The 27,621-nt window shown below is 44.6% G+C and overlaps 1 protein-coding gene across 1 annotated transcript in view; it reads right to left on the minus strand.

Moving 5' to 3' along the window:
* Window positions 1-26,823, minus strand: part of unc5ca (unc-5 netrin receptor Ca) — a 397,363-nt gene extending 370,540 nt beyond the window's left edge. Inside the window, exon 1 of the mRNA XM_055224198.1 lies at window positions 26,803-26,823. Coding sequence (XP_055080173.1) covers window position 26,803 — 1 coding nt within the window. The 5' untranslated portion in view covers window positions 26,804-26,823. The remainder of the gene's footprint in view (window positions 1-26,802) is intronic.
* Between the last annotated feature and the right edge of the window lie 798 nt (window positions 26,824-27,621).

Here is a 27,621-nt window from a genome sequence, read left to right on the forward strand (position 1 = left end):
GTCGGAATTTCAGAGAGATGACACGTGAGTTACCGTTGCCATGGCAATAAACCATTCAAAACCACTGTTAAAAGTTTATATTGCGTGTTTTGAGCGGTGAACAGCGGCACATTTTATTTATTTTCCGCAGCAGATGCAGTTTTGGACACAACAGCACTTAGCATCGGTTAGCATCGGTTGCTACATGCTAACAGACGCTCATTTGTGACAGTATACTGTGTCTCCACGGTTAAAGTCACAGTTACGGGCTTTTTCTCCGCGCTCGTGTCCTGTATGTTGTGTATGACTCCAGTGAACCTGCTCCTGTTCTACTTACAGCTCCTCGTTCCTTCACCTTTGATTAATCACCACTCCTCCTCTCGCTCTGTCCCTCGCTCTCCTTCAACCCCCCTCTCCTCTATCGCTCGCTCTCCTCTCCTTCAACCCCCTCTCCTCTATCGCTCCCTCGCTCTCCTTTCCCCCACCTCTGTCTGCTTCCTCTTCTTCTCTCCTTTCATTTTATCCCTTTCTCTCTCAGTCCATCTTTTTACCCCTCTCTCTTTCTCATTCCCTCCATCTCCTCTTTCTCTGTCCTCCCACGTCTCTTTTGTCCTCCTCCACAACCTTCCCTCGCTCCTCTCTCTATTTCTGTCGTATCTCTCTTGCTCTCTCATCCTCCCCATCCCTCTCTCCCTTCTTTCTCTCTCGCTCTTTCTCTCCTCTATTCTGTTCTTCTCTCTCTCTCTCTCCTTCCTGTCTCTTGTCCCAGCCTTGCTCTCTTCTCTCCTCTCTTGCTCCTTCTCTTCTCCCTCTCCTCTCTTCTCTTTCCTTCACGTCCTCCTCACCCTGTCTCTCTGATTACTGCCTCTCGCCCCAACTTCGCTCTCTCCTTCTTGCTCTTTTTCTCACAATGCCTTCTCTCTCCGTTCTTGCTCCCTCTCTCCTCTTTTCTCTCTCTCTTGCCCTCACTTCTTTCTCTGTTTTCTCTTTCTCTCCTCTCTTGTTCCTTCTCTCTCTCTCCTCTCTTGCTCCCTCTGTCTCTTCTCTCTCTCTTTTCTCTCTTGCTCCCTCTCTCTGTTTTTGCTCTCTCTCTCCTCTTCTCTCTGTGTCTTGCTCTCTCTTCTCTCTCTCTCTCCTCTCTTGCTCCCTCTGTCTCTTCTCTCTCTCTTCTCTCTTGCTCCCTCTCTCTGTTTTTGCTCCCTCTCTCCTCTTCTCTCTGTGTCTTGCTCTCTCTTTCTCTTCTCTCTCTCCTCTCTTGCTCCCTCTCTCTCCTCTCTTGCTCCCTCTCTCTCTCCTCTCTTGCTCCCTCCCTCTCTCCTCTCTTGCTCCCTCCCTCCCTCTCTCTCTTGCTCCCTCTCTCTTCTCTCTTGCTCCCTCCCTCTCTTCACTCTCTCTTCTTCTCTCCTTTATGTCCTCCTCACCCTCTCTCTCTCTCTGATTAGCACCTCTCACCTCCCTCCTCTTTCCTTACTGTCTCTCATCCTCCCCCTCCTCCCCCTCTTTTCTCCGCTCCATATTCCCTCCTTCTCATCCGTCCTTTTCCCGTGTGCATTTTGCCTCATTATTCCGTCGTACCTGCTCCTGTGAGACACCAACCCAACGACATCATTCGTTTTAAAAAAAGGGGGAAAAAAGCGTAACAGTGGAGGAGTCGCTGTGTCCACGGCGGGCGCACTCCTCGCACACGCCTCCTCAGCAGCACGGCGCCGCTTCATTACCGCCGCTAAGAATGGTGCGTTCAAATGAATCACGTAAATCTGCTTACTCTCATACTGTCGCCCGCCGAGAGAGAGAAAAAAACATCCCCGGAGTTTGAAACGAGGCCGCGCCGTGGACCTGCGGAACATACGGCGCCCGGGTCTGTCCGGGGGAGTGATTACGCCACAACGGAACAACGAAAAAAAAGGAAAAAAAAAGAAACAGATTTTTACAAAAAGACGAGTTATTATGTCGTTATGTGCAAATGGAAACGGTGAATAGTAAAGGACATTATAATCGGTGTTTTGAAACGGCTGAAAAGAAGCAAAGATCAAGAGGCGCCGGGGTCATGCGGCCGGCGCCTGACACGGTGAACGCCGCGATGAGGGCCCCCGTCACGCCGGCGCCCGTCACGTAAAAACGCCGTATCGACTTAGCGCGGTAAACGGTCAATTCCACCTTCGAGTCTCTCAAAGCTCTTTCAGGTAGAAGGAGTGACGTTTTTGGCGAGGAGGCGTCTTCTGCCTGTCGGGGTCATGTGACACAGACCGGACGCTGTGATTGGCTCGTTCTTTTGTAACTTTCAGATTAGTATTTCCAAATGTCCCGTCAAACTCTGCGTCTGCGGAGTTCAGCTTAAATCCACTTTTACATACGAAGAGATTTGAGAGAGGGGGAGAAAGAGGGAGAGAGGAGGGAGAGGGAGGGAGAGAGAGAGGGCGAGGAAGGAGAAAGAGAGAGTGAGGAGGGAGGGAGGGAGAGAGAGAGAGCGGGAGAGAGAGAAAGAGAGGAGCTGCAGGTAACAAGCTACACAGAAGAGAGGGAAAGGAAGGAGAGAGGGGGAGAGAGAGATGAGGGAGGGAGAGAGAGAGAAGAGGTAGAGAGAGAGAGGACTGTTGAGTTGCAGGTAACAAGAGAACGAGCGACTGGGGATGGAGAGAGGGGAAGAGAGGGAAGAGGGAGAGAGAGGGAGGAAGAGAGAGAGGGAGAGAGAAAAGGAGAGAGGAGGAAGAGAGGAGAGAGAGAGAGAGAGAGAGAGAGGAGCTGCAGGTAACAAGCTACACACAAGAGAGGGAAAGGAAGGAGAGAGGGGGAGAGAGAGATGAGGGAGGGAAGAGGGATGGAGAGGAGGGAGGGAGAGACAGAGAAGAGGTAGAGAGAGAGGACCGTTGAGTTGCAGGTAACAAGAGAACGAGAGAGACTGGGGATGGAGAGAGAGGGGAAGAGAGGGAAGAGGGAGAGAGAGGGAGGAAGAGAGAGAGGGAGAAAGAAAAGGAGAGAGGAGGAAGAGAGGAGAGAGAGAGGGAGGAGATTTGAGCTGCAGGTAACAAGCTACACACAAGAGAGGGAGAGAGAGGGAGAGAGGAGAGGAGGAGAGGAGCTGCAGGTAACAAGCTACACACATGATTATTGTAATTCTGCCCTCACTACAAGGACAAGAGAGCGACCAGGAAGAAGAGGAGGAGAGGGAAAGAGAGAGGAGGAGGAGGGGAGGGAGGGTGAGAGGAGTGAAGGAAGAGGGAGGGAAGGAGAAAGAAGGGAGAAAGAGGGAAGGAGTGAGTGAGAGAGAGAGGAGTGAGGAAGAGGACAGATAGGAGGTGAGGGGGCGGATAGAGAGAGAGAGAGAGAGGCATGAAGGAAGAAGAGGGACAAGGGAGACAGAAAGAGGTGTAGAGAAAAAAAACAGATAAAGGGAGAGAGAGAGAAGAACAGTAAGAACGAGAGGGAGAAGTAGAGCGAGATAGAGAGAGGAGGTAGAGGCGTAATCCTCCCGAGCGGCGGCGTGCTCCAGTGACTTCACTCTGGAGTTTGAATTTTCCTAAAGAGCCATTTTGTTCTTTTGTGTAAATCTGAAAAGCTGAAAATTATTTCTGGCCAAAACTCGTATCATCTGAGCTCCTCACGACCTGGACCGGAGCCTCAAAACCCCGCCCCCTCGCCCCGCCCTGTCCCCGCCCCCTCGCCCCAGACGCTCACTCCACATTATGAACGACACCAAACGCTTCACTGGACTTTGACAGTGAGGAGAAAACATGTTCACAGGCAAATGTCATTTTTAATACAACAATGAACAGCAGACTGTGTCCTGAGCTGCTCTCACGGTGCTGGTTCTTTCTCTTATGGAGTGTTAGTTTAGTTTCTCGCAGTTGGGCATGTTCACGAAATGCCCAGTTGCCTTATTCATACGATATTTGTAGCATTAAAACTTCCTAAAAATGAGTATCTGGCCAAGGCGCTGCAGACCACCGCCAATCCATCTCCTCGGTGCTGCTGAATGTGTGTGCTGCAAATTTACAGTGTTGATATTTTGTTATTAGAGTCTATTTTTAGTTTATTTTTAAGTCTATTTTTTAAACTATTTATCTATTATCTTGTTTTATTGCATGTACCATTTTCCTTCTGTTCTTTAACTGTGCGGTGCAACACTGGAATTTCCCCGCCGTGGGACTAATAAAGGCGTTTATCTTATCTTATCTTATAAATGCTGTTTTATGTTTACGTGAATAATTTCATATTGACAGATTTAATATTTGATTAATAAACATAAGCTACATTAATTTTATTGCATCAATGTTGAGGTTAAAATATCTTAGAACTGTTATTAAGTTTTACATAAATATGTTAGTGTCACTTTAAGAGCGACAGCACGGACGAGGAAAAGAGCACACGCCTGGGAAACGAGCTGAGACGGCGCATAAAGACGGAGACAAATGTTTTTCTTACCGTAGTTTTGTTTATTTTTGAGACTTGGTTTGATTATTTCTGTAAAAAAGGATTTAGCAAAACTGTGAATTTAAATTTTGTAACTCTGTTTTTACATCGGAGTCGAGTGGAAGTTATTTTCTCTTCAACACAAATACATGAGTAACACCAACGGACGACACAAAACCAGACCTCAACCCGCACAGAATGTGTTCAGACAAATCGACATAGATATTTGATGGATACGACAGCGGAGCGACGCCAGGACGAAGACGCACGAACTGTGAAACACACCTGAGTCACTATTAATTCATTAAATGTTAACGCCTGTGTGAGAAAAGTGTATAAAGTGTGTGGTGAGGGGTTTTACAGACAAAAACAGAGAGAACAACTACACCAAGTAACGATGTTTGTGTCGAGAGCGGGATTTGAACCACCAACCTCCGGCTCTACTGAGTGTTCATTTCTTTAAGCAGAACTCGCAGACGGTGCCACAGCTGCCCTAAGGTCGACTGGCTGTCAATCTGCGGCATCGACCCCCGCTGACCGCCATCGACGCTCACGCACACCACACTCACTCACCGCCAAAGTGACTCAAGTGTCTTGCCTAAGGACACAACAACAGCGCGTACCGGTCAAACCCAAAACGGCCATTTTGAGCCGCCATGAAACTTGACTTTAAGCACATTTCTTTATTTTGTTTTTAAACTCTTTTTGGAAAACCTTAAAAGCCCATTTGAAACGCCTCGTGTTTGGAATCCGATGGCCACGGGCTGAAAATATGGAGTGTGCAGATTGGTGCCGACGCCCAAACACACAGAACACACTTTTTTTTTATTTGATTTTATTTTTCTGTGACAGAGGAAAGTGTCTGGGTAATCGCTCGTCTTCCATAAGCGCCGCCGCCTCAAGACTTGTGTTTCAGAGGCAAATAAAAGGCGGCGCGGGATATTTACTGAAGCTTTTACTGAAGCGAATAAAAGGGAAATATGGACCATGAAAGGGAAAGAGCCCACGGTAAAAGAGGAGAGGAGGGAGGGAGGAAGAGGGAGAGAGACGGTTCGTCCCATTGATTACGTTGTAGTGTCAAATGAAATATCTGAAAGGGAAATTCGTGAATGTTGGACAGGCGGTAGTAGGTCAGTTTGGAGCGTTTGTTCGCCGTTTGACTGTTGGTGGTTCGAATCCCTCTTGAATCCTGCTCTTTTTGGAGGGAGAGAGAGAGTTAGCTCACGGCGGGTCCACGTCTCTGCGTCTGTGGGAAGCACCGGGACGTTTTAAAGTTCCCTCCACCTCCAGTGTCTCTCTGAAACCGTCAATCAGGTGGGAAATCTACAGAGGTAATAATGGACTCAGACTTGAACTTTAACAGACACATCAAATCAAAACATCTGCAGCTTTTTACATCTAAAAACATCAAAAAGGTAAACTGTCAAAACCAGACTCAGAGAGACTTATCCTGCATTTGTGTCCAGTAGATTAGACGACTGTAACGTCCTGATCACTGGACTCTCCAAACGAGCCACAGAACAGAACATCCAGAACATCCAGAACATCCAGAACATCCAGAACATCCAGAACATCCAGAACATCCAGAACATCCAGAACATCCAGAACATCCAGAACACTGCTGCTCGGGTCAGGACTAGAACCAGGAAGTACAAAGACCAAACCAGGACTAAACCAGGACCAGACTTTAGCCCTTGTAGTTTAGTCCTGGTTTAGTCCCAGTTTAGTCCCAGTTTAGTCCCGGTTTAGTCCCGGTTTAGTCCCGGTTTAGTCCCGGTTTAGCCCCGGTTTAGTCCCGGTTTAGTCTTGGTTTAGTCCCGGTTTAGTCCCGGTTTAGTCCCGGTTTAGCCCCGGTTCAGTCCCGGTTCAGTCCCGGTTCAGTCCCGGTTCAGTCCCGTTTTAGTCCCGGTTTAGTCCCGGTTTAGCCCCGGTTCAGTCCCGGTTCAGTCCCGGTTCAGTCCCGTTTTAGTCCCGGTTTAGTCCCGGTTTAGTCTTGGTTTAGTCCCAGTTTAGTCCCGTTTTAGTCCCGGTTTAGTCCCGGTTTAGTCCCGGTTTAGTCCCGTTTTAGTCCCGGTTTAGTCCCGGTTTAGTCCCGGTTTAGTCCCGGTTTAGTCCCGGTTTAGTCCCGGTTTAGTCCTGTGAGTGTGAGATGGTTCATGTGGCTCTAACATGTCGGACACATAGAATTCCATCGACACCGACATAAACCTGAAGAAATCTGCATTTGGAATCCTGCAACACACTAGTTGTTCATACAAAGCATAAAGGTAACAAAAAAAACAAAACAAAAAAAAGTACATAATTTGCTGCTTCCAGTGCTTTGTTGTTGTTTTTTTTTTCGTTTCTTTGAAAACTGGGTCCAGAGTGGCTCTTTGTGTGTTAAAAGTTGCCGACCTCTGCTCTACTGCAGAATTGTCCACTGTGTTCAGTTGTTGCTCTCATCCATACGTATCCCCCTCGTCCCTGTCCAGGTTAGATTTACACAGTTTAATTAAGCCGTGGTGCGGGGCTGTGTCGAGGTGTTAAACAGAGACGTCCTCAGTGGGACATTATCTGTTCGCGCCTCATAGAAAATGTGCTGCAGAGACATACATCAGAACCACGGAGCGAGGGCCAAGAGTCAGCACGAAGAGAACGCCCGAGTGGAGCCGTGTGAGGAGCCGTGTGAGGAGCCGTGTGAGGAGCCGTGTGAGGAGCCGTGTGAGGAGCCGTGTGAGGAGCCGTGTGAGGAGCCGGACGCTCGACGCTTAAAGACTCATGTAAAGACTCGTGTGTTTGTCTGTTTAGGGATGTGGGAATCGATCCAAGTATCGATGCTGTAAATACAAACGGTCGATATCCTTCACAGTTGTCCCTCGCTATATCGGGGTTCACCTTTTGCGGATGGATTTTTTTTTTTTCTAGTGTAATTTTTCCTGCTTTTATTTGTTTATTTATTTATTTATTTTGTGTATGGACGTGCATTGTGTCGTGCGTCCTGATTGGCTGTTGGACTGTAGACCATTGTGTCGTGCGTCCTGATTGGCTGTTGGACTGTAGACCATTGTGTCGTGCGTCCTGATTGGCTGTTGGACTGTAGACCATTGTGTTGTGCGTCCTGATTGGCTGTTGGACTGTAGACCATTGTGTCGTGCGTCCTGATTGGCTGTTGGACTGTAGACCATTGTGTCGTGCGTCCTGATTGGCTGTTGGACTGTAGACCATTGTCCATCAGTCTCCTCCGTGCCGTGTCTCCTGTCCAGTACAGAATGTGTTCAGACAAATTTACATAAACGTTGGATCTCAGTGTGACTCTGAAGTGCTGTACGTTTGCAATTTGTTTTCTCCCCGACAAAACCCACAATGTCGATGAAACGTTCTGCACCGACAAAGACGCCTACGAAGGTTTGAACTTTGAGAGAGTTTAAACGAGAGAGAAATGTGAGAAAATGTTAACGCCTGTGTGAGAAAAGTGTATAAAGTGTGTGGTGAGGGGTTTTACAGACAAAACATAGAGAATAATGTAAAAAAATAAAGCTGTTACTTCGCAGATTTCGCCTATTGCGGGTTATTTTTCAAACGTAACCCCTGCGATAAACGAGGGACCACTGTTCGCTGAAAAGTGCTAATATCGGCGCGATACATCGGCCAGTCTGTGCTGCACATCGCTCCATCTTTAACGTCTTTCCAAAGGGACAAACTTCTTGGTATTTTGATTTTGTTTGAGTTGTTGCCTCTCTGACTGTGAGCTGTTCAAAATCTCTTCAACTTTAAAGTTCCCTGGTGCTTCACGCAAACGCAGAGGTGTGGACCCGCTGCTCGCTAACGCCCTTCATCTCTTTTGTTTCGTTAGCGCTGTTTCAGTAATCTCCTGCAAACTCGGAAGCCGACGGTGTCTTCGCACTGTTTTTTTTCTCATAAATTGCCGCTTTTGCATGAACTCCCCCCGCAGGTGTAGTCTTGTGAGTGCGATAGAAAACACGTAATAGTTTTGAGAGCCGTTGCCGTGCCTCCTTTTTAGCCGAGTGTGTCTTTCGTCGACCAAAAACCTCTTCCTTCTGACGACCATTGGTGAAAAATGTCTGTATTATTTTAGCTCCGTGAAAAGCAGGTGAATCTGAAAGTGCTCTTCACTCTCTGACAGCTCCGAGAAGCCTCCTGACATCGCCTCGGCTCTTTCCTGTTTGGTTGCCGGCGGTAACAGATACAAACTGGCGTGAGCAAAGTGAGAGAGCCTTTTTTTGAAAACCTCAGTCCAAAACAACACAGCGCGGAGAGAAAAACAGAACTCTGGATGTGTCTGCGGGAAAAGATGCTGTTGCAAAAGCGCGATTTTCTTTGGCGAGTCCTTTTGTTCTGCTGTCGGCGCTTCTCAGACTTTCCATGTGATGACGTCGTACGGCCACATGGGGGGGGCAAGAGGCAGTTTGCCCCGTTGATTACGTTGTAGCTTCAAATTATCTGAAAGGTAAATGAATGTTGAACGAGGCGACAGTAGAGTGTTTGTTTGCTGATTCAAGGGTCGGTGGTTCGAATTCCGCTCGAACCTTTTCTCGGAACTCTTTTTGGACACTCAGAGATCATCCAAACTCCGCTCCAGATTCAGAGTTGGCGAGTTACTTCTGTCTCCCGATGTGCACAACTGATTCCCATAACTATATTTACACATCTTGCTCAAAGACACAACGGCAGAACGCAGTTGGTAGAGTATCTGTCCACTAATCCAACGACTGGCAGTTCGAATCCCGCTCTTGACGTCACATGACCATCACGGGTTGAGCAGATCCACTGACGCACAGGTTGGCGGTGTGATTCCAGGTCCCACAGAGCTGGAAGTTTAACAAGATAATGTATTCATCTGACCTTAGCAGCTTTTTGGCCATCGTAAGGGTGCCCTGTGCAACGACCTGTAGGGAAGATCGTATCAATACCAAAATATCAATATAATGATGCGGAGGTAAAAGTATTGATTCTCATGAAAGGTGAACCGTGATATAGTGACGGACAACTATAGCGTCATAGTGTCCTTGTCCCTCGACCTCCTCGCCAGTGACCAGACTCAAGAACTCACTGTGCTACAACAAAAACCCGTATTTGAACAATATTATGTAATGCTAACTGCTTTTAGCCAGTGGCACAATCCCATTCATCTCAATGGAGAATTTAGGAAAGGTTTTGCTGCTAAACTCTAATATAAAGTCATGATGACTTATGGAAAATGCTCAGTGTCATGTGACCGACAAGTCAACACTGAACCGATCCTCCTGAGGCTTTAAAACGGCTCTGTCCTCCATAAAGAACTGATCTTAACTCAAGATCGGCAGCTTCACGCAAAATAACGCAACCCCAAAGACTGTGTGTGAAGGAAGTTAAGGTGCTTCAAAAACTGAAGCTTTTGTGTTCGTCCATTGCATCCATTGAAATTGTGATTTTCCATTAATTTCCCTGCCCAAGTTTTTGTATTTTTATGATAAAAAAAAAACAGTTACCGTATTTTCCGGACTATATGTCACACTTTTTTGATAGTTTGTCCGGGGGTGCGACTTATACTCAGATGTGACTTACACTCCGGTGCGACTTACACTCCGGAGCGACCGACTTATACTCAGGAGCGACTTATACTCCAGAGCGACTTATACTCCAGTGTGACTTATACTCCAGAGCGACTTACACTCCAGAGCGACTTACACTCCAGAGCGACTTATACTCCAGAAAATAGGGAACATTCTTCATTCAAACTACAGAAAGTGTCTCACAGATGTCACGTATGAGCAGTTCTCGAGGTCAAAATGCGTCCGCTGTGCGCTGTCTGCATCTAATCACGATTTATGGTTTACATTCCAATAGTCAGGATGTGCACGGTTAGCATGCACACCACAGCCAAACTCTACTCGCTCTATCCTCAGAGCTGTGAAAAGCGCTTATAAGCTGTGAAAATTGGAGGGAAAAAGATGTTTTTCTTTTAGTTTTTTGGTCTAAAAATGAATTTGAAATGATTTTTTTTTGCATCTAAAGTTGTCCCGACTGTTTTTTATTTCTTAGGATGTGACTGTGACGTAATTCGCCTCAGACGTGGAGTTGTTTTGTTTCATTAGCGCCGTTTCAGTCCTGTTGTATCTTGAAATAGCGGCTCAGGGGAGAGATCCAATATGATGTATCCAAACAAGTTAATGAAACAAGTCACAACTCGTGGAAACCATTTGTTTTGCATATTAAAGGAGCTATGGGTAAATTATAAATCCATAAGCAATTTAGTAAAAGAACTCCCCGGGGTCCCAGCGCCACAAAAGGCCCCATATCACATAAAACTGACTCTTGAGAGTGTTAATCCATGTTATAATGCTGCTACCTCCTCAGAAACAAACCTGGAGTTGTGTTTTGTTTTATTCTGTCTACATCTCCAAAGCCCAAAACGCTCTGTTCCACCTTGTGATGTCATCAAGTGGTAGTTTTCAAGTGAACTCCTCCTTTTACCTTTAGTTCAGTCGAGATAAGAGACAACTCCAGGACTGAAATGATCCAAATGATTCTAGAAATGAAGGTGTGTGGAGTTTAAAAACACAGTGGAGCACTTCCTGTATCACCACATGATGACATCACAAGGTGGAACAGAGTGTTTTCAGTGTGAGAGAAGAACTCAGCCTAAATCTGCAGGTTTGTGTTTGTTTGATTCTCACATGTTTCACACGTGTGAATGAAACAAAACACAACTCCAGGTCTGTTTGTGACGAGGAAACGACATTAAAACAGATCAGAGAAGAAAGGAATATGGGCCTTTAAACAGTGTAATATGGGCCTTTAAACAGTGTAATATGGGCCTTTAAACAGTGTAATATGGGCCTTTAAACAGTGTAATATGGGCCTTTAAACAGTGTAATATGGGCCCTTTAAACAGTGTAATATGGGCCCTTTAAACAGTGTAATATGGGCCTTTAAACAGTGTAATATGGGCCTTTAAACAGTGTAATATGGGCCTTTAAACAGTGTAATATGGGCCTTTAGACAGTGTAATATGGGCCCTTTAAACAGTGTAATATGGGCCTTTAAACAGTGTAATATGGGCCCTTTAAACAGTGTAATATGGGCCCTTTAAACAGTGTAATATGGCCCTTTAAACAGTGTAATATGGGCCTTTAAACAGTGTAATATGGGCCCTTTAAACAGTGTAATATGGGCCCTTTAAACAGTGTAATATGGCCCTTTAAACAGTGTAATATGGGCCCTTTAAACAGTGTAATATGGGCCCTTTAAACAGTGTAATATGGGCCTTTAAACAGTGTAATATGGGCCTTTAAACAGTGTAATATGGGCCTTTAAACAGTGTAATATGGGCCCTTTAAACAGTGTAATATGGGCCCCTTTAAACAGTGTAATATGGGCCTTTAAACAGTGTAATATGGGCCTTTAAACAGTGTAATATGGGCCTTTAAACAGTGTAATATGGGCCTTTAGACAGTGTAATATGGGCCCTTTAAACAGTGTAATATGGGCCTTTAAACAGTGTAATATGGGCCCTTTAAACAGTGTAATATGGGCCCTTTAAACAGTGTAATATGGCCCTTTAAACAGTGTAATATGGGCCTTTAAACAGTGTAATATGGGCCCTTTAAACAGTGTAATATGGGCCCTTTAAACAGTGTAATATGGCACTTTAAACAGTGTAATATGGGCCCTTTAAACAGTGTAATATGGGCCCTTTAAACAGTGTAATATGGGCCTTTAAACAGTGTAATATGGGCCTTTAAACAGTGTAATATGGGCCTTTAAACAGTGTAATATGGGCCTTTAAACAGTGTAATATGGGCCTTTAAACTGTGTAATATGGGCCCTTTAAACAGTGTAATACGGGCCTTTAAACAGTGTAATATGGGCCCTTTAAACAGTGTAATATGGGCCCTTTAAACAGTGTAATATGGGCCCTTTAAACAGTGTAATATGGGCCCTTTAAACAGTGTAATATGGGCCTTTAAACAGTGTAATATGGGCCCTTTAAACAGTGTAATATGGCCCTTTAAACAGTGTAATATGGGCCCTTTAAACAGTGTAATATGGGCCCTTTAAACAGTGTAATATGGGCCCTTTAAACAGTGTAATATGGGCCCTTTAAACAGTGTAATATGGGCCCTTTAAACAGTGTAATATGGGCCTTTAAACAGTGTAATATGGGCCCTTTAAACAGTGTAATATGGCCCTTTAAACAGTGTAATATGGGCCTTTAAACAGTGTAATATGGGGCCTTTAAACAGTGTAATATGGGCCCTTTAAACAGTGTAATATGGGCCTTTAAACAGTGTAATATGGGCCCTTTAAACAGTGTAATATGGGCCCTTTAAACAGTGTAATATGGCCCTTTAAACAGTGTAATATGGGCCCTTTAAACAGTGTAATATGGGCCCTTTAAACAGTGTAATATGGGCCCTTTAAACAGTGTAATATGGGCCCTTTAAACAGTGTAATATGGGCCCTTTAAACAGTGTAATATGGGCCTTTAAACAGTGTAATATGGGCCCTTTAAACAGTGTAATATGGGCCTTTAAACAGTCTAATATGGGCCCTTTAAACAGTGTAATATGGGCCCTTTAAACAGTGTAATATGGGCCCTTTAAACTATGTAATATGGGCCCTTTAAACAGTGTAATATGGCCCTTTAAACAGTGTAATATGGGCCTTTAAACAGTGTAATATGGGCCTTTAAACAGTGTAATATGGGCCCTTTAAACAGTGTAATATGGGCCTTTAAACAGTGTAATATGGGCCTTTAAACAGTGTAATATGGGCCCTATAAACAGTGTAATATGGGCCCTTTAAACAGTGTAATATGGGCCTTTAAACAGTGTAATATGGGCCTTTAAACAGTGTAATATGGGCCCTATAAACAGTGTAATATGGGCCCTTTAAACAGTGTAATATGGGCCTTTAAACAGTGTAATATGGGCCTTTAAACAGTGTAATATGGGCCTTTAAACAGTGTAATATGGGCCCTATAAACAGTGTAATATGGGCCTTTAAACAGTGTAATATGGGCCCTATAAACAGTGTAATATGGGCCTTTAAACAGTGTAATATGGGCCTTTAAACAGTGTAATATGGGCCCTATAAACAGTGTAATATGGGCCCTTTAAACAGTGTAATATGGGCCTTTAAACAGTGTAATATGGGCCATGTGACACTCATTCTGCTTTGTGATTGGTTAATTGTCTAAATTACATGAGCAGCGTTGTCCATCATGTCCAGTGTTTTTGTAACTAAGAATAAATCATCATTATATTAAATTATATGTTTGATTTCAACGTGTTTGTCTTTTTTCTGGACACACACTTGGGTCATGTTTATGTCAATTCAAATGTAAATGTTCCGTACAGTTCCTTTAAGTCTCTGTCACTTCTGAAAACACTGAAACTCGAATAAAAAAACCAAAAACACTGTGAGCAGAGCCATTTAAATGCACAACAACAAACTGCAGCAGGACTGGAGACAAACACAAGGCCACAGGCTGCAGGGAAAAGAGGTCAAGGAAGTGTTTAGAAAACCAGCAGCGCGGCCGAGGAGAGGGGGCGGAGACGACGCCACATAAACTGTGCGGTCACGCTTTAGCATAAGACCAAATGAGTAAGCGAACAGACGGAGAGAGGGAAGAGAAGAAGAGGAGGAGGAGGAGGAGAAGAGACATCCCTGACCAGAGCACATCATGAGAAAACAACACTTTAAACCGGAAAAATCAAACTGTTACGTAAAGAAAAGTGTCCTTCAACATGTGACAGACTTTGGTACAAACAGCAGAACGGCAGCCAATCAGATGTTTACGTCGTCGTCATGGCGATTAAGCAGATGAACTTATCACGGCGATCGCGCTGTCGTAACGAGTCACAGTTTAACTCGTACGGAATTATGGGAATTATACCAGACTGGGACCAGGGGTGGAACGTAACGCAGTAAAAGTAGAAAAGTACACATTTGAGGTATTTCTGTTTTACTTAAGTACATTTTACAGTGTGTACTTTTACTTTTACTTGAGTATTTTTTGCTCTAATCGTTGAGAGTTTCTGTGGGAGTTTTTTGCAGCGGAGCCACAGAACGGACAGAGTCAAAGAACTCTTTCACCGAGAGAACCGGACAGAGCAGAGCTGTGTGTGAAAGAGAGGAAGAAGAAGAAGAAGAGGGGGATGAGGGCAGGGAGGAGAGGAAGAGAGAGAGGGAGGGATGAGGAGGGGGAGGAGAGGAAAAGAGAGAAGGAGAAGAGAGAAACACAAGCAGACACACGGACACAAGCAGACAGAGACAGAGCTGTGTGTGAAAGAGAGGAAGAAGAGAGGGATCAGGAGGAGAGGAGGAGAAGAAAAGAGGAGAGGGAGGAGAGGAAAAGAGAGAGGAGAAGAGAGAAACACAAGCAGACACACGGACACAAGCAGACAGAGATGGAGCTGTGTGTGAAAGAGAGGAAGAAGAGAGGGATCAGGAGGAGAGAGATGAGAAGAAAAGAGGAGAAGGAGGAGAGGAAAAGAGGGAGGAGAAGAGAGAAACACAAGCAGACAGAGACAGAGCTGTGTGTGAAAGAGAGGAAGAAGAGAGGGATCAGGAGGAGAGAGACGAGAAGAAAAGAGGAGAGGGAGGAGAGGAAAAGAGAGAGGGAGAAGAGAGAGACACAAGCAGACAGAGACAGAGCTGTGTGTGAAAGAGAGGAAGAAGAGAGGGATCAGGAGGAGAGAGACGAGAAGAAAAGAGGAGAGGGAGGAGAGGAAAAGAGAGAGGGAGAAGAGAGAGACACAAGCAGACAGAGACAGAGATGTGTTTGAAAGAGAGGAAGAAGAGAGGGATCAGGAGGAGAGAGACGAGAAGAAAAGAGGAGAAGGAGGAGAGGAAAAGAGGGAGGAGAAGAGAGAAACACAAGCAGACAGAGACAGAGCTTTGTGTGAAAGAGAGGAGGAGAAGAGAGGGATCAGGAGGAGGAAAGAGCGACAGAAGAGAAGGAGAACAGATGAGAAGGAAAGGGGAGAGAAAGAGAGTAAGAGTGAGTGAGGCGATGAGAAGAGAGAGAGGGAAAGAGAGAGGAATAGGGAAGGAGAGAAAGAGAACGAGAGAGAGGTGTAGAGGGAAAGAAGATGAAAGAAACAGGAGAAGGAGGGAGAGAGGAAGGGAGAGAGAGGCGGCGGAGCAAGAGAAGAGGAGAATGAATGAGGAGGTTAGGGGAGGTCAGACAGAGGAGAGAGAAGGAGAGACACAGGGAGAGAGGAGAGAAAGAGAGACAAAGAGGAGAGAGAGGGAATGAGAGAGTGGAAGAGAGAGATGTTAGAGACAGAGGAGTGTGTGTGAGTCCAGAGTCTGTCAGTATCCACGCTGTGATCAAAGGCCCTGAACCTCCCAGAGCGACGGCAGCCTTCCCCCTCTTTCCTCCTCTCCTCTTCCTCCTCTCATCTCCTCTTCCTCCTCTCATCTCCTCTCTCTCCTCCTCCTCCTCTTCTCTTCCTCTGTGTCTGTGTCTGCAGCTCAGATCACACACAGGGTTTACAGCCAAGTCAGTCCAATGAGAAATATGGTAAATGCGGTTTGTGTCACTCTTTGTGCTAAGCCCCTCCCCCTTCAGAGCACGATCACAACACAATCAGCTACGGCACATCACACCAGGTTTGTCACGTCATAGTGTACAGTTTTGTATCATGTTTTTGTATATTTATGGAGGATTGTCGTGTGGGGCGTGGGTGATGTGTACTCTTATTTTCAAGACGCCGTTTTCACCATCATGACACGCCCACTGTGACACGCCCACTGTGACACGCCCACTGTGACACGCCCACTGTGACGTCCGCACTTCCTTCCCCAGTTTTATTTCCTTAATCGTTGATACTCGTAGGATTCGGCAGCGTCATGTCGTCATTTTTATACAAATGAAATAAAAACTGCGCTGCTCTAGTGCGACGCGCGTCTGTCCACAGGGGGCGCCGACCGTTCCACGCCGCTTTGTTGCGACGACGTTTACGGTGACGTCAGCTCCCACTGGACGCCGCAGAAGACAAGCGGGTTTGTTTCTTTTGTTAAGTCGCTTTAGATGAATATTGTGATTTTAAATGTGTAAATTATAACAGAATGATCCACAGAGATGAGAACCATAGAGACTCAAGCTCAACATGTCTCCTTTACTACGCCCCTGAAGATTAGAAATAACAGAAAAGGCCTGTCCTCCACATACACTTCATACAAAGGCTCCGGTTCACGAGCACACGTCAGAATCACAGCTGCACGAGGAGACGCTCGGACATAGTGCAACATCTGTGCTACATGCTAACGGCTACGTGCTAACACTGTGGGAATGAGCGGGGACGAGTCCACGGGCGCACGCCACATTCAACACACCTCTGCAGTTTGTTCAGAAAGTGCAGCTTAGCAGGTTTAGAGCATGTAGGACAGAGGAGGAAGAGGAGGAGGACGAGGAGGAGGACGAGGGGGAGGTAGAACAGGAGGAGGAGAACATGTGATTGGCCTGATTCTGCCCTGCCCACTTTTAACCTCTGAATCCTCCACGACCGATAAACGACATCGCAGTCGTCTGGAGGATCTGGGAAAAGTTTCACTATTAAAATCTGATATGAAGTAAGTACATAAGTAAGTAAAGTAGAAAGTTAGTAGTAAGTACATAGTAAGCAGTAATTAAGCAATAAGTAAGTATTAAGTAAGCAATAAGTAAGTATTAAGTAAGCAGGCGAGGCTACACCTGCTCAATGTGAAATTATTTATAGAGAAAAACACTTGTAAACACTGTATTTATGTGTAAAATCAGATCCAACTCATGATTCACTCACAAATTTTGAGCTGAAACGATTCACCTTCGACTGGTCAAAAGACGAATTTTCAGAAATGGAAAAAATAACAGAACTGATCTGATAAAAAAAACTGAACTTGCGCAGAAATCCATGGGTGTCGGACTCTGGAAACATGATAAAATCCACCAAAATATGATCCTCTGAAAGGTCAAAGGTCACAAACCGCCGCCTTTAAACAGGATGAATATGAATCTGCAGCGAGAGCGAGCGAGCAGATTAAACCAACAAGAACTGACAAAGACGTGATAATTACAGGATTAAAACGCAGACGCAGAGGAAATGGATTTGAGAGGGACGGTGGGCGGAGGGCGGAGGGCGGAGGGGTGAAGCCGCACCTCCGTCAGAACCTCAGGACGGGCAGCGCGGCCCGGTGTCTGTGAGCCGGCCCACAGAGAGAACACGCCACAGGGTCCACACCGGGATGTTCACACGCACATCCAAAATCTGACGGTTATCTGATTTATGGAATTATGGGATAAAAGACGTGTAAAGTGTAATATGGGCCACTGAAACAGAGTAATATGGGCCACTGAAACAGAGTAATATGGGCCACTGAAACAGAGTAATATGGGCCACTGAAACAGAGTAATATGGGCCACTGAAACAGAGTAATATGGGCCTTTAAACAGAGTAATATGGGCCCTTTAAACAGAGTAATATGGGCCCTTTAATAGTGTAATATGGGCCCTTTAATAGTGTAATATGGGCCTTTAAACAGTGTAATATGGGCCCTTTAAACAGTGTAATATGGGCCTTTAAACAGTGTAATATGGGCCCTTTAAACAGTGTAATATGGGCCTTTAAACAGTGTAATATGGGCCTTTAAACAGTGTAATATGGGCCTTTAAACAGTGTAATATGGGCCCTTTAAACAGTGTAATATGGGCCTTTTCTTAAATGGATTTTTTTTGTAAATGGAAAATGGTCAAAAAAATGGAAAATGCGACTATTTTTGGAAAATTGTCACATTTTTATACAGAACTTTTCCACCTTCAAGACACTCAGAGCTTTACATCAATAAACCACACACACACACACACACACACACACATTCATACATCAGTGTGGGGCGTCTTGCCCAAGGACACAACGTCAGCGTTCATCTGTGGGAGCTGGAATCTGAGCCAGTCGCCCTGTAGTTCGATACATCGCTGAAGTAAATACAGACGATAATCCATAATATTGAAACTCATTTTCTGCCACTGACACAAACCCAAGAGCAGATTTACACCACACACACTTCTCTAAATCTATAATATTATTTAAAAATCATGAGCTGCAAGAAATAAACATCAGAATGAAACAGTTTAGTCGTTAGTTTGTGTCTGTGGTGAGTCAGAAAAGTTATTTATTCATCAATCTCATCATCAAAACATCCAGTAGAGCAAAATAAAAACTGACACAATAAAAACTGACCCAAAAATAAATCGATAAGTCACGACAGACCGACTGTATCCGCTAACGATGTTTATGTCGGGTCTATGGACGAGCGCTCTACCCGCTGAGCCGCGTCGCACTTGTTTGTCTTCTGTGTGTTCCAATTACAGCCGTTAAATCCGGACACAGAACTTGGTCAAAGCGAGAATCGATCGTCCGCCATCCGACCCGCCCCCTCACTGACCTGACTCAGCCGCCGTCTCCGCCGCTTTGAAACGTGTCGGACTTGACGATAATATTTAGCGCAAAACAAAGCTGGAAACATACAGCGCGCGGACTTTTCCCGAGTAGTGGACCGGAGCGTTCGTCGTCGTCAGCGTGCGGAGGATCGGCTCGGAGGTCAGATATTTACTCTGCGGAGACACCGGTCAACAGCAGAACGATTCTCAGCGCAGACGGGATGAGGAGGGGGCGGGGTCTCGGAGGGGCGGGGTCGGGAAGTATGACCAACAGTGTGATTGGTCGAACAGGTAGTAGTTGGTGACATGACGCAGAACTGCCGATTACAGCCAGGTGTTTCTGATTACAAACACTTGGCTGCGATCAGGGCAGTGCTATGTGATGTTACCACCTACCGGACATTGCACAGGCCACTGAGGCAGCACAAAGTTAGAAGTTAGATTTAGGGTTTTGTTTTGTTTGTTTTGTTGTTGTTTTTCTTACCAGAATGCTGAAATTTGACCTAGTTTATGGGCCCTTTAATAGTGTAATATGGGCCCTTTAAACATGGTAATATGGCCCTTTAAACAGTGTAATATGGGCCCTTTAAACATGGTAATTTGGGCCCTTAAAACAGTGTAATATGGGCCCTTTAATAGTGTAATTTGGGCCCTTTAATAATGTAAAATGGGCCTTTAAACAGTGTAATATGGTATAACACGGCCCAGGACACACACATGCACGCAGAAATACAAACTACACTGCACTTGAACACAACAGCAGGCATTTCCCACTGCGTTTGAACACAACACGAGCCAAACACACACACATACACACAAATACACACACATACACACAAATACACACACATACACACAAATACACTTTTCCCACAGCTCCTGAATGCAACATAAACTCAACTGGGATGAAAGAAACTGGCAGCGTGTGTGGAAGTGGACAGCCAAGGAATATCTGGCAACGCAAAGTCCAACTACAGTTACTACCATGTATGGGCAAAGTCTTGTGCTGTGATAGCGCTCTGAAGGGGGAGTGACTTAGAGCTGGGAGCAGACTCAGAGCGCCAAAAACAAAAGTGAAAAACACATTAATATGTTGTTTTGGATGAATAAACTGTAGATCCGCTCTGGTCTCGCTGTCAGCTGTGAAAAGAGCTTATGAACTCATCCTGGTGAGTCATTAGGATGTTCTGAGTGCATAAGTGAAGAGTCACCCGCAGTTTAACATTAACTAGTTCTATTTTTCATGTTTTAAGGTACAGCAACGTTAAAATACTGATAATTACGTTTACTTTTTGTGCAATTATAATAAAAAAATATTCTTTCAGTCCTGTTTAAAATGTGTTTACTGCTGTTTAAAGGGCCTATTTTACACTGTTTAAAGGCCCATATTACACTGTTTAAAGGCCCATATTACACTGTTTAAAGGGCCCATATTACACTGTTTAAAGGGCCCATATTACACTGTTTAAAGGGCCCATATTACACTGTTTAAAGGGCCCATATTACACTGTTTAAAGGCCCATATTACACTGTTTAAAGGTCCATATTACACTGTTTAAAGGGCCCATATTACACTGTTTAAAGGCCCATATTACACTGTTTAAAGGCCCATATTACACTGTTTAAAGGGCCCATATTACACTGTTTAAAGGCCCATATTACACTGTTTAAAGAGCCCATATTACACTGTTTAAAGGCCCATATTACACTGTTTAAAGGGCCCATATTACACTGTTTAAAGGCCCATATTACACTGTTTAAAGGCCCATATTACACTGTTTAAAGGCCCATATTACACTGTTTAAAGGCCCATATTACACTGTTTAAAGGGCCCATATTACACTGTTTAAATGGCCCATTTTACACTGTTTAAGGGCCCATATTACACTGTTTAAAGGGCCCATATTACACTGTTTAAAGGCCCATATTACACTGTTTAAAGGCCCATATTACACTGTTTAAATGCCCATATTACACTGTTTAAAGGCCCATATTACACTGTTTAAAGGGCCCATTTTACACTGTTTAAAGGCCCATATTACACTGTTTAAAGGGCCCATATTACGCTGTTTAAAGGGCCCATATTACACTGTTTAAAGGGCCCATATTACACTGTTTAAAGGCCCATATTACACTGTTTAAAGGGCCCATATTACGCTGTTTAAAGGGCCATATTACACTGTTTAAAGGCCCATATTACGCTGTTTAAAGGGCCCATATTACGCTGTTTAAAGGGCCCATATTACACTGTTTAAAGGGCCCATATTACGCTGTTTAAAGGGCCATATTACACTGTTTAAAGGGCCCATATTACACTGTTTAAAGGCCCATATTACACTGTTTAAAGGCCCATATTACACTGTTTAAAGGCCCATATTACACTGTTTAAAGGCCCATATTACAATGTTTAAAGGGCCATATTACACTGTTTAAAGGCCCATATTACACTGTTTAAAGGCCCATATTACACTGTTTAAAGGCCCATATTACACTGTTTAAAGGCCCATATTACACTGTTTAAAGGGCTCATATTACACTGTTTAAAGGGCCCATATTACACTGTTTAAAGGCCCATATTACACTGTTTAAAGGGCCCATTTTACACTGTTTAAGGGCCCATATTACACTGTTTAAAGGCCCATATTACACTGTTTAAAGGCCCATATTACACTGTTTAAAGGCCCATATTACACTGTTTAAAGGCCCCATATTACACTGTTTAAAGGCCCATATTACACTGTTTAAAGGCCCATATTACACTGTTTAAAGGCCCATATTACACTGTTTAAAGGGCCCATATTACACTGTTTAAAGGGCCCATATTACACTGTTTAAAGGGCCCATATTACACTGTTTAAAGGGCCCATATTACACCGTTTAAAGGGCCCATATTACACTGTTTAAAGGCCCATATTACACTGTTTAAAGGCCCATATTACACTGTTTAAAGGGCCCATATTACACTGTTTAAAGGGCCCATATTACACTGTTTAAAGGGCCCATATTACACTGTTTAAAGGGCCCATATTACACCGTTTAAAGGGCCCATATTACACTGTTTAAAGGCCCATATTACACCGTTTAAAGGGCCCATATTACACTGTTTAAGGGCCCATATTACACCGTTTAAAGGCCCATATTACACTGTTTAAAGGGCCCATATTACACTGTTTAAAGGGCCCATTTTACACTGTTTAAGGGCCCATATTACACCGTTTAAAGGCCCATATTACACTGTTTAAAGGGCCCATATTACACCGTTTAAAGGGCCCATTTTACACTGTTTAAGGGCCCATATTACACCGTTTAAAGGCCCATATTACACTGTTTAAAGGGCCCATATTACACTGTTTAAAGGCCCATATTACACTGTTTAAAGGCCCATATTACACTGTTTAAAGGCCCATATTACACTGTTTAAAGGCCCATATTACACTGTTTAAAGGGCCCATATTACACTGTTTAAAGGCCCATATTACACTGTTTAAAGGGCCCATATTACACTGTTTAAAGGCCCATATTACACTGTTTAAAGGCCCATATTACACTGTTTAAAGGCCCATATTACACTGTTTAAAGGGCCCATATTACACTGTTTAAAGGGCCCATATTACACTGTTTAAAGGCCCATATTACACTGTTTAAAGGCCCATATTACACTGTTTAAAGGCCCATATTACACTGTTTAAAGGGCCCATATTACACTGTTTAAAGGGCCCATATTACACTGTTTAAAGGCCCATATTACACTGTTTAAAGGCCCATATTACACTGTTTAAAGGCCCATATTACACTGTTTAAAGGGCCCATATTACACTGTTTAAAGGCCCATATTACACTGTTTAAAGGGCCCATATTACACTGTTTAAAGGGCCCATATTACACCGTTTAAAGGGCCCATATTACACTGTTTAAAGGCCCATATTACACTGTTTAAAGGCCCATATTACACTGTTTAAAGGGCCCATATTACACTGTTTAAAGGGCCCATATTACACTGTTTAAAGGGCCCATATTACACTGTTTAAAGGGCCCATATTACACCGTTTAAAGGGCCCATATTACACTGTTTAAAGGCCCATATTACACCGTTTAAAGGGCCCATATTACACTGTTTAAGGGCCCATATTACACCGTTTAAAGGCCCATATTACACTGTTTAAAGGGCCCATATTACACTGTTTAAAGGGCCCATTTTACACTGTTTAAGGGCCCATATTACACCGTTTAAAGGCCCATATTACACTGTTTAAAGGGCCCATATTACACCGTTTAAAGGGCCCATTTTACACTGTTTAAGGGCCCATATTACACCGTTTAAAGGCCCATATTACACTGTTTAAAGGGCCCATATTACACTGTTTAAAGGCCCATATTACACTGTTTAAAGGCCCATATTACACTGTTTAAAGGCCCATATTACACTGTTTAAAGGCCCATATTACACTGTTTAAAGGGCCCATATTACACTGTTTAAAGGCCCATATTACACTGTTTAAAGGGCCCATATTACACTGTTTAAAGGCCCATATTACACTGTTTAAAGGCCCATATTACACTGTTTAAAGGCCCATATTACACTGTTTAAAGGGCCCATATTACACTGTTTAAAGGGCCCATATTACACTGTTTAAAGGCCCATATTACACTGTTTAAAGGCCCATATTACACTGTTTAAAGGCCCATATTACACTGTTTAAAGGGCCCATATTACACTGTTTAAAGGGCCCATATTACACTGTTTTCTGATCTGTTCTAATGTTGTTTCCTGGAGTTGTGTTTTGTTTCATTCTCACATGTTTAACACACAAACCTGCAGATTTCAGAGTTCTTCTCTCAAACTGAAAACACTCTGCTCCACCTTGTGATGTCATCATGTGGTGATACAGGAAGTGCTCCACTGTGTTTTTAAACTCCACACACCTTCATTTATAGAATCATTTGGATGAATTTAATCTCTGCTGAGTTAACGGTAAAAGGAGCTGTTAACTTGAAAACTCCCACTCGATGACATCACAAGGTGGAACTGAGCATTTTGAGCTTTGGAGATGTTACAGACTAATAATCAAATCTTATAACATGGATTAAACCTCACGAGAATCTGTTTGTTTTTTGTTATTTTTGGGTTTTTTTTGCGTGGTATCGGACCTTTAACAGACGCTGTATTAGTTGTATACCTGGTGCTAGCGTAGCGTTGCATCACCAGCTTTAGCGTCACGCTGATTCTAACATCTATTGTTTACTGCACCGCTGCACCAAATGTTCCGCAATGTGCTTTAATGTGCCCTTTAGTCAACAATTACATTTATTATGATGTGAAGTTATACGGCGGTTTATTCAAAGAGGAGCAGTTTTTAAACGCTACACCCGGCGTTTCTGTCGTCAGTTTAACACGAGAGTAACACATTTAGAATTTGATGTCAGCGTAATTGGAAAAGCAAAACAGAATCACAAAAATCAGACAAACTTAATCACATCTGAAGCTGCAAGAAACACAAAACTAGAGTAGAGTTACCAGGGCCGTCGACAGAAACATGAGGGCCCAGGGCAAGAAGCCTCATATGGGCCCCCCTCTAATGTAAATGAAAAAGAGCACGGTCCAGTCCTGGGGCCCCTAAGACGCTGGGGCCTGGGACAACAGACCCCTTTTTCCACCCCTGAAGTAGGAGTACATTTATTGGGTGTGAAAACTACTCTAAATACAAATGTCCTTCTCAAAGCAGTAGTGCTGTAGCGCCCCCTGTGGACAGATGCACGTCACACTAGAGCAGCACTTTTATTTCATTTGTACCAAAATGACGACGCGACGCTGCAGAATCCTACGAGTATCAACGATTAAGGAAATAAAACTGGAGAAGGAAGTGCGGACGTCACAGTGGGCGTGTCACAGTGGGCGTGTCACAGTGGGCGTGTCGCAGTGGGCGTGTCAAAGCGGGTGTGTCACAGGGGGCGTGTCACAGGTGGAGGTTAAATGGGGGTAGATGGGACTGATTTGAACTTAAAATAAGAAAAAAAAAATTATGCTGATTGGTTGACTATTTAATTTACCAACTTAAATCTACTGAAACCAAGTCAATTTTTTTTATTTAGTTTTTTTATTTATTATTATTATTATTATTATTATTATTATTATTATTATTATTATTATTATTATTATTTATCTGACCTTACCTAAACATTTTTATTTTTTTTTTGCTGTGTGGCGCTGCAGTTTACGACCTCTACGCTACTACACACTACTACATACTACTACACACTACTACACACTACTACACACTACTACATACTACTACACACTACTACACACTACTACACACTACTACATACTACTACACACTACTACACACTACTACACACTACTACATACTACTACACACTACTACACACTACTACACACTACTACATACTACTACACACTACTACACACTACTACACACTAGTACACACTACTACACACTACTACACACTACTACACACTACTACATACTACTACACACTACTACACACTAGTACACACTACTACACACTACTACACACTACTACACACTACTACACACTACTACACACTACTACACACTACTACACACTACACTGTTACACACCACACAAAGATGATTCTGTTACATACAAACAGTAAACGCAGCAGAACAGACATGTCAGCCTCAGGCCCATGGGCCAAATTTGGCCCTCGATATAATTATATTTGGACCAAGAGATCATATCAAATATATAGAGCTGTCCCACTGGCGCCGCACCAGTAAAAACACATGCACCAGTAAAAACACATGCAGCACTAATACTACGACCCCCAGAATGCTTTGCAAACACACTGGCCCCATCACTCGTGTCGACTCATCTGCTCCTCACATTTAATCCACCTCAGAACATGCACATGTTCAAATTTTACAATAAATATTTAGTTTGACCTGCGACTCACAACTTTTAATTTTGTCCCTCTGTGAGTTTGAGTCTGACGCCTCTGCAGTAGAGCGTTTGTCCACTGACCATAAGGTTGGCGGTTCGAATCCCGCTATTGAAGTGAACATCACTGGAAGAACAGACAGATCCAGCTCCTATGGATGATACTGCCCATGTGTCTTTGAGCAAGACCCCCCCAGTGTGTGTGTGTGAGAGAGAGAGAGAGAGGGGGTGGGGGTGCGTGTATGTGTGTGTGTTTGTGTAGGTGTGTGTGTATGAGTGTGTGTTTGTGTATGAATGTGTGTCAGTGTCTCCTCCTGTTTGCTCTTGATCTTTGCCTTTTATGAATCACAAAAGCTCCTCATTTTCTTTGCAGACACATTATTTATAAAACTTTAAATAAAATGCTCTTGTCTCTATAAAATCTGTTTGATAAATGTAACGTAATCTGTGTAATCTGTGTAATCTGTGTAATCTGTTTAATCCAACAAGGTAAAAACGGCATGATTCAGTGTGATTCTTAATCAAATGAAGCTCCAGACACAGAGCAGAGAACATCGAGGGTCATTTTCTGTTTTCTGGATTCATGGAGTCGGTTAAACTCGGTTAAACTCGGTTAAATATTAAACTGTGTCTGATCCGAAGCCGCTTTCACTGTAATCGGCCAATTAGAGACTTTGTGGTCAGTTTTGCAGTCCCACTCGTGCCTCTGCAGACCGTGGACATTCCCCGGGTCCCTGCGCTCCACACGGAGGCAGGACTCACCCCCGCGGCGTCTTAAAACACTCCCCCCCGTCACTAACTGCGCTCCACAGACCCACAAACCCCTGCGCAAAGACCAGCCTCTCCAAACCTCTCCAAATCTGTCCATTCACCACAGCACCAGCAGATTCCACTCACACGCGCGTCTCGTTTCGCCGCTTCACCGTAAACTTCCTCAGACAAACACATGAAAAAAATAAACAGCCCAAAGTGTCACAAACCCACGCGCCAAAGCGGAGAGAAGAGAAGAGAGAAGAGAGAAGAGAGAAGAGAGAAGAGAGAAGAGAGAAGAGAGAAGAGAGAAGAGAGAAGAGCGCACTCACTGTGAGCAGGTCCGGCCAGAGCGACGAGCCACAGAAGCAGCGCCAGCGTCCTCCCCGCGGCGCGCATCCCGGAGCCTCCGCAGCCTCCCGCTCCACGGACACCTCTGCACATACCGGCCACAGAACAGCCAACAATCCCCGGGGCTGTACGTCCAAACCGGGGGAAACGAAACAATCCCCCGCGCGAGAGAATGCACGTGTATCCTGCGTGTCTGCCGCGTGTCTGCCGCGTGTCTGCTGCGTCCCGTACTGTTCCGTACTGTTCCGTACTGTTCCGTACTGTTCCAGAGGAGCGGCGGACAGCGGACAGGGGGCCCGGGTGTCTGGTACGGTTCCCCGGCTCGAGTGCGTGTGTGAGAGCGCTGTGTGCTCCGGTGTGCCGCCGCGACGGGCTCTGACTGAACCGAGCAGCGCGCCGCCTCTGAGCGCGGTGCGCAGAGAGAGAGAGAGAGAGAGGGGGGAGGAGGAGGGAGGGAGGGGGAGAGGGAGGGGGAGAGAGAGAGAGAGAGGGAGGGACGCACCACCCTCTGGAAAAGAGAGAGAGAGGGAGGAGAGATAGGGAGGAGGGAGAGAGAGAGGGGGAGAGGGAGGAGGGAGGGAGAGAGGGAGGGACGCACCACCCTCGGGAAAAGAGAGAGAGAGGGAGGAGAGAGGGAGGGAGAGAGGGAGAGAGGGAGGGACGCACCAGAGAGGGAGAGAGGGAGGAGGGAGGGAGAGAGAGAGAGGGAGGGACGCACCACCCTCTGGAAAGAAGAGAGAGAGACAGAGGGAGGGAGAGAGAAAGTGATAAGACACCACCCTCTGAATAGAAGAGAGGAG

The sequence above is a fragment of the Periophthalmus magnuspinnatus genome, chromosome 9 (assembly GCF_009829125.3).
Source record: "Periophthalmus magnuspinnatus isolate fPerMag1 chromosome 9, fPerMag1.2.pri, whole genome shotgun sequence".
Lineage (NCBI taxonomy): Eukaryota > Metazoa > Chordata > Actinopteri > Gobiiformes > Gobiidae > Periophthalmus > Periophthalmus magnuspinnatus.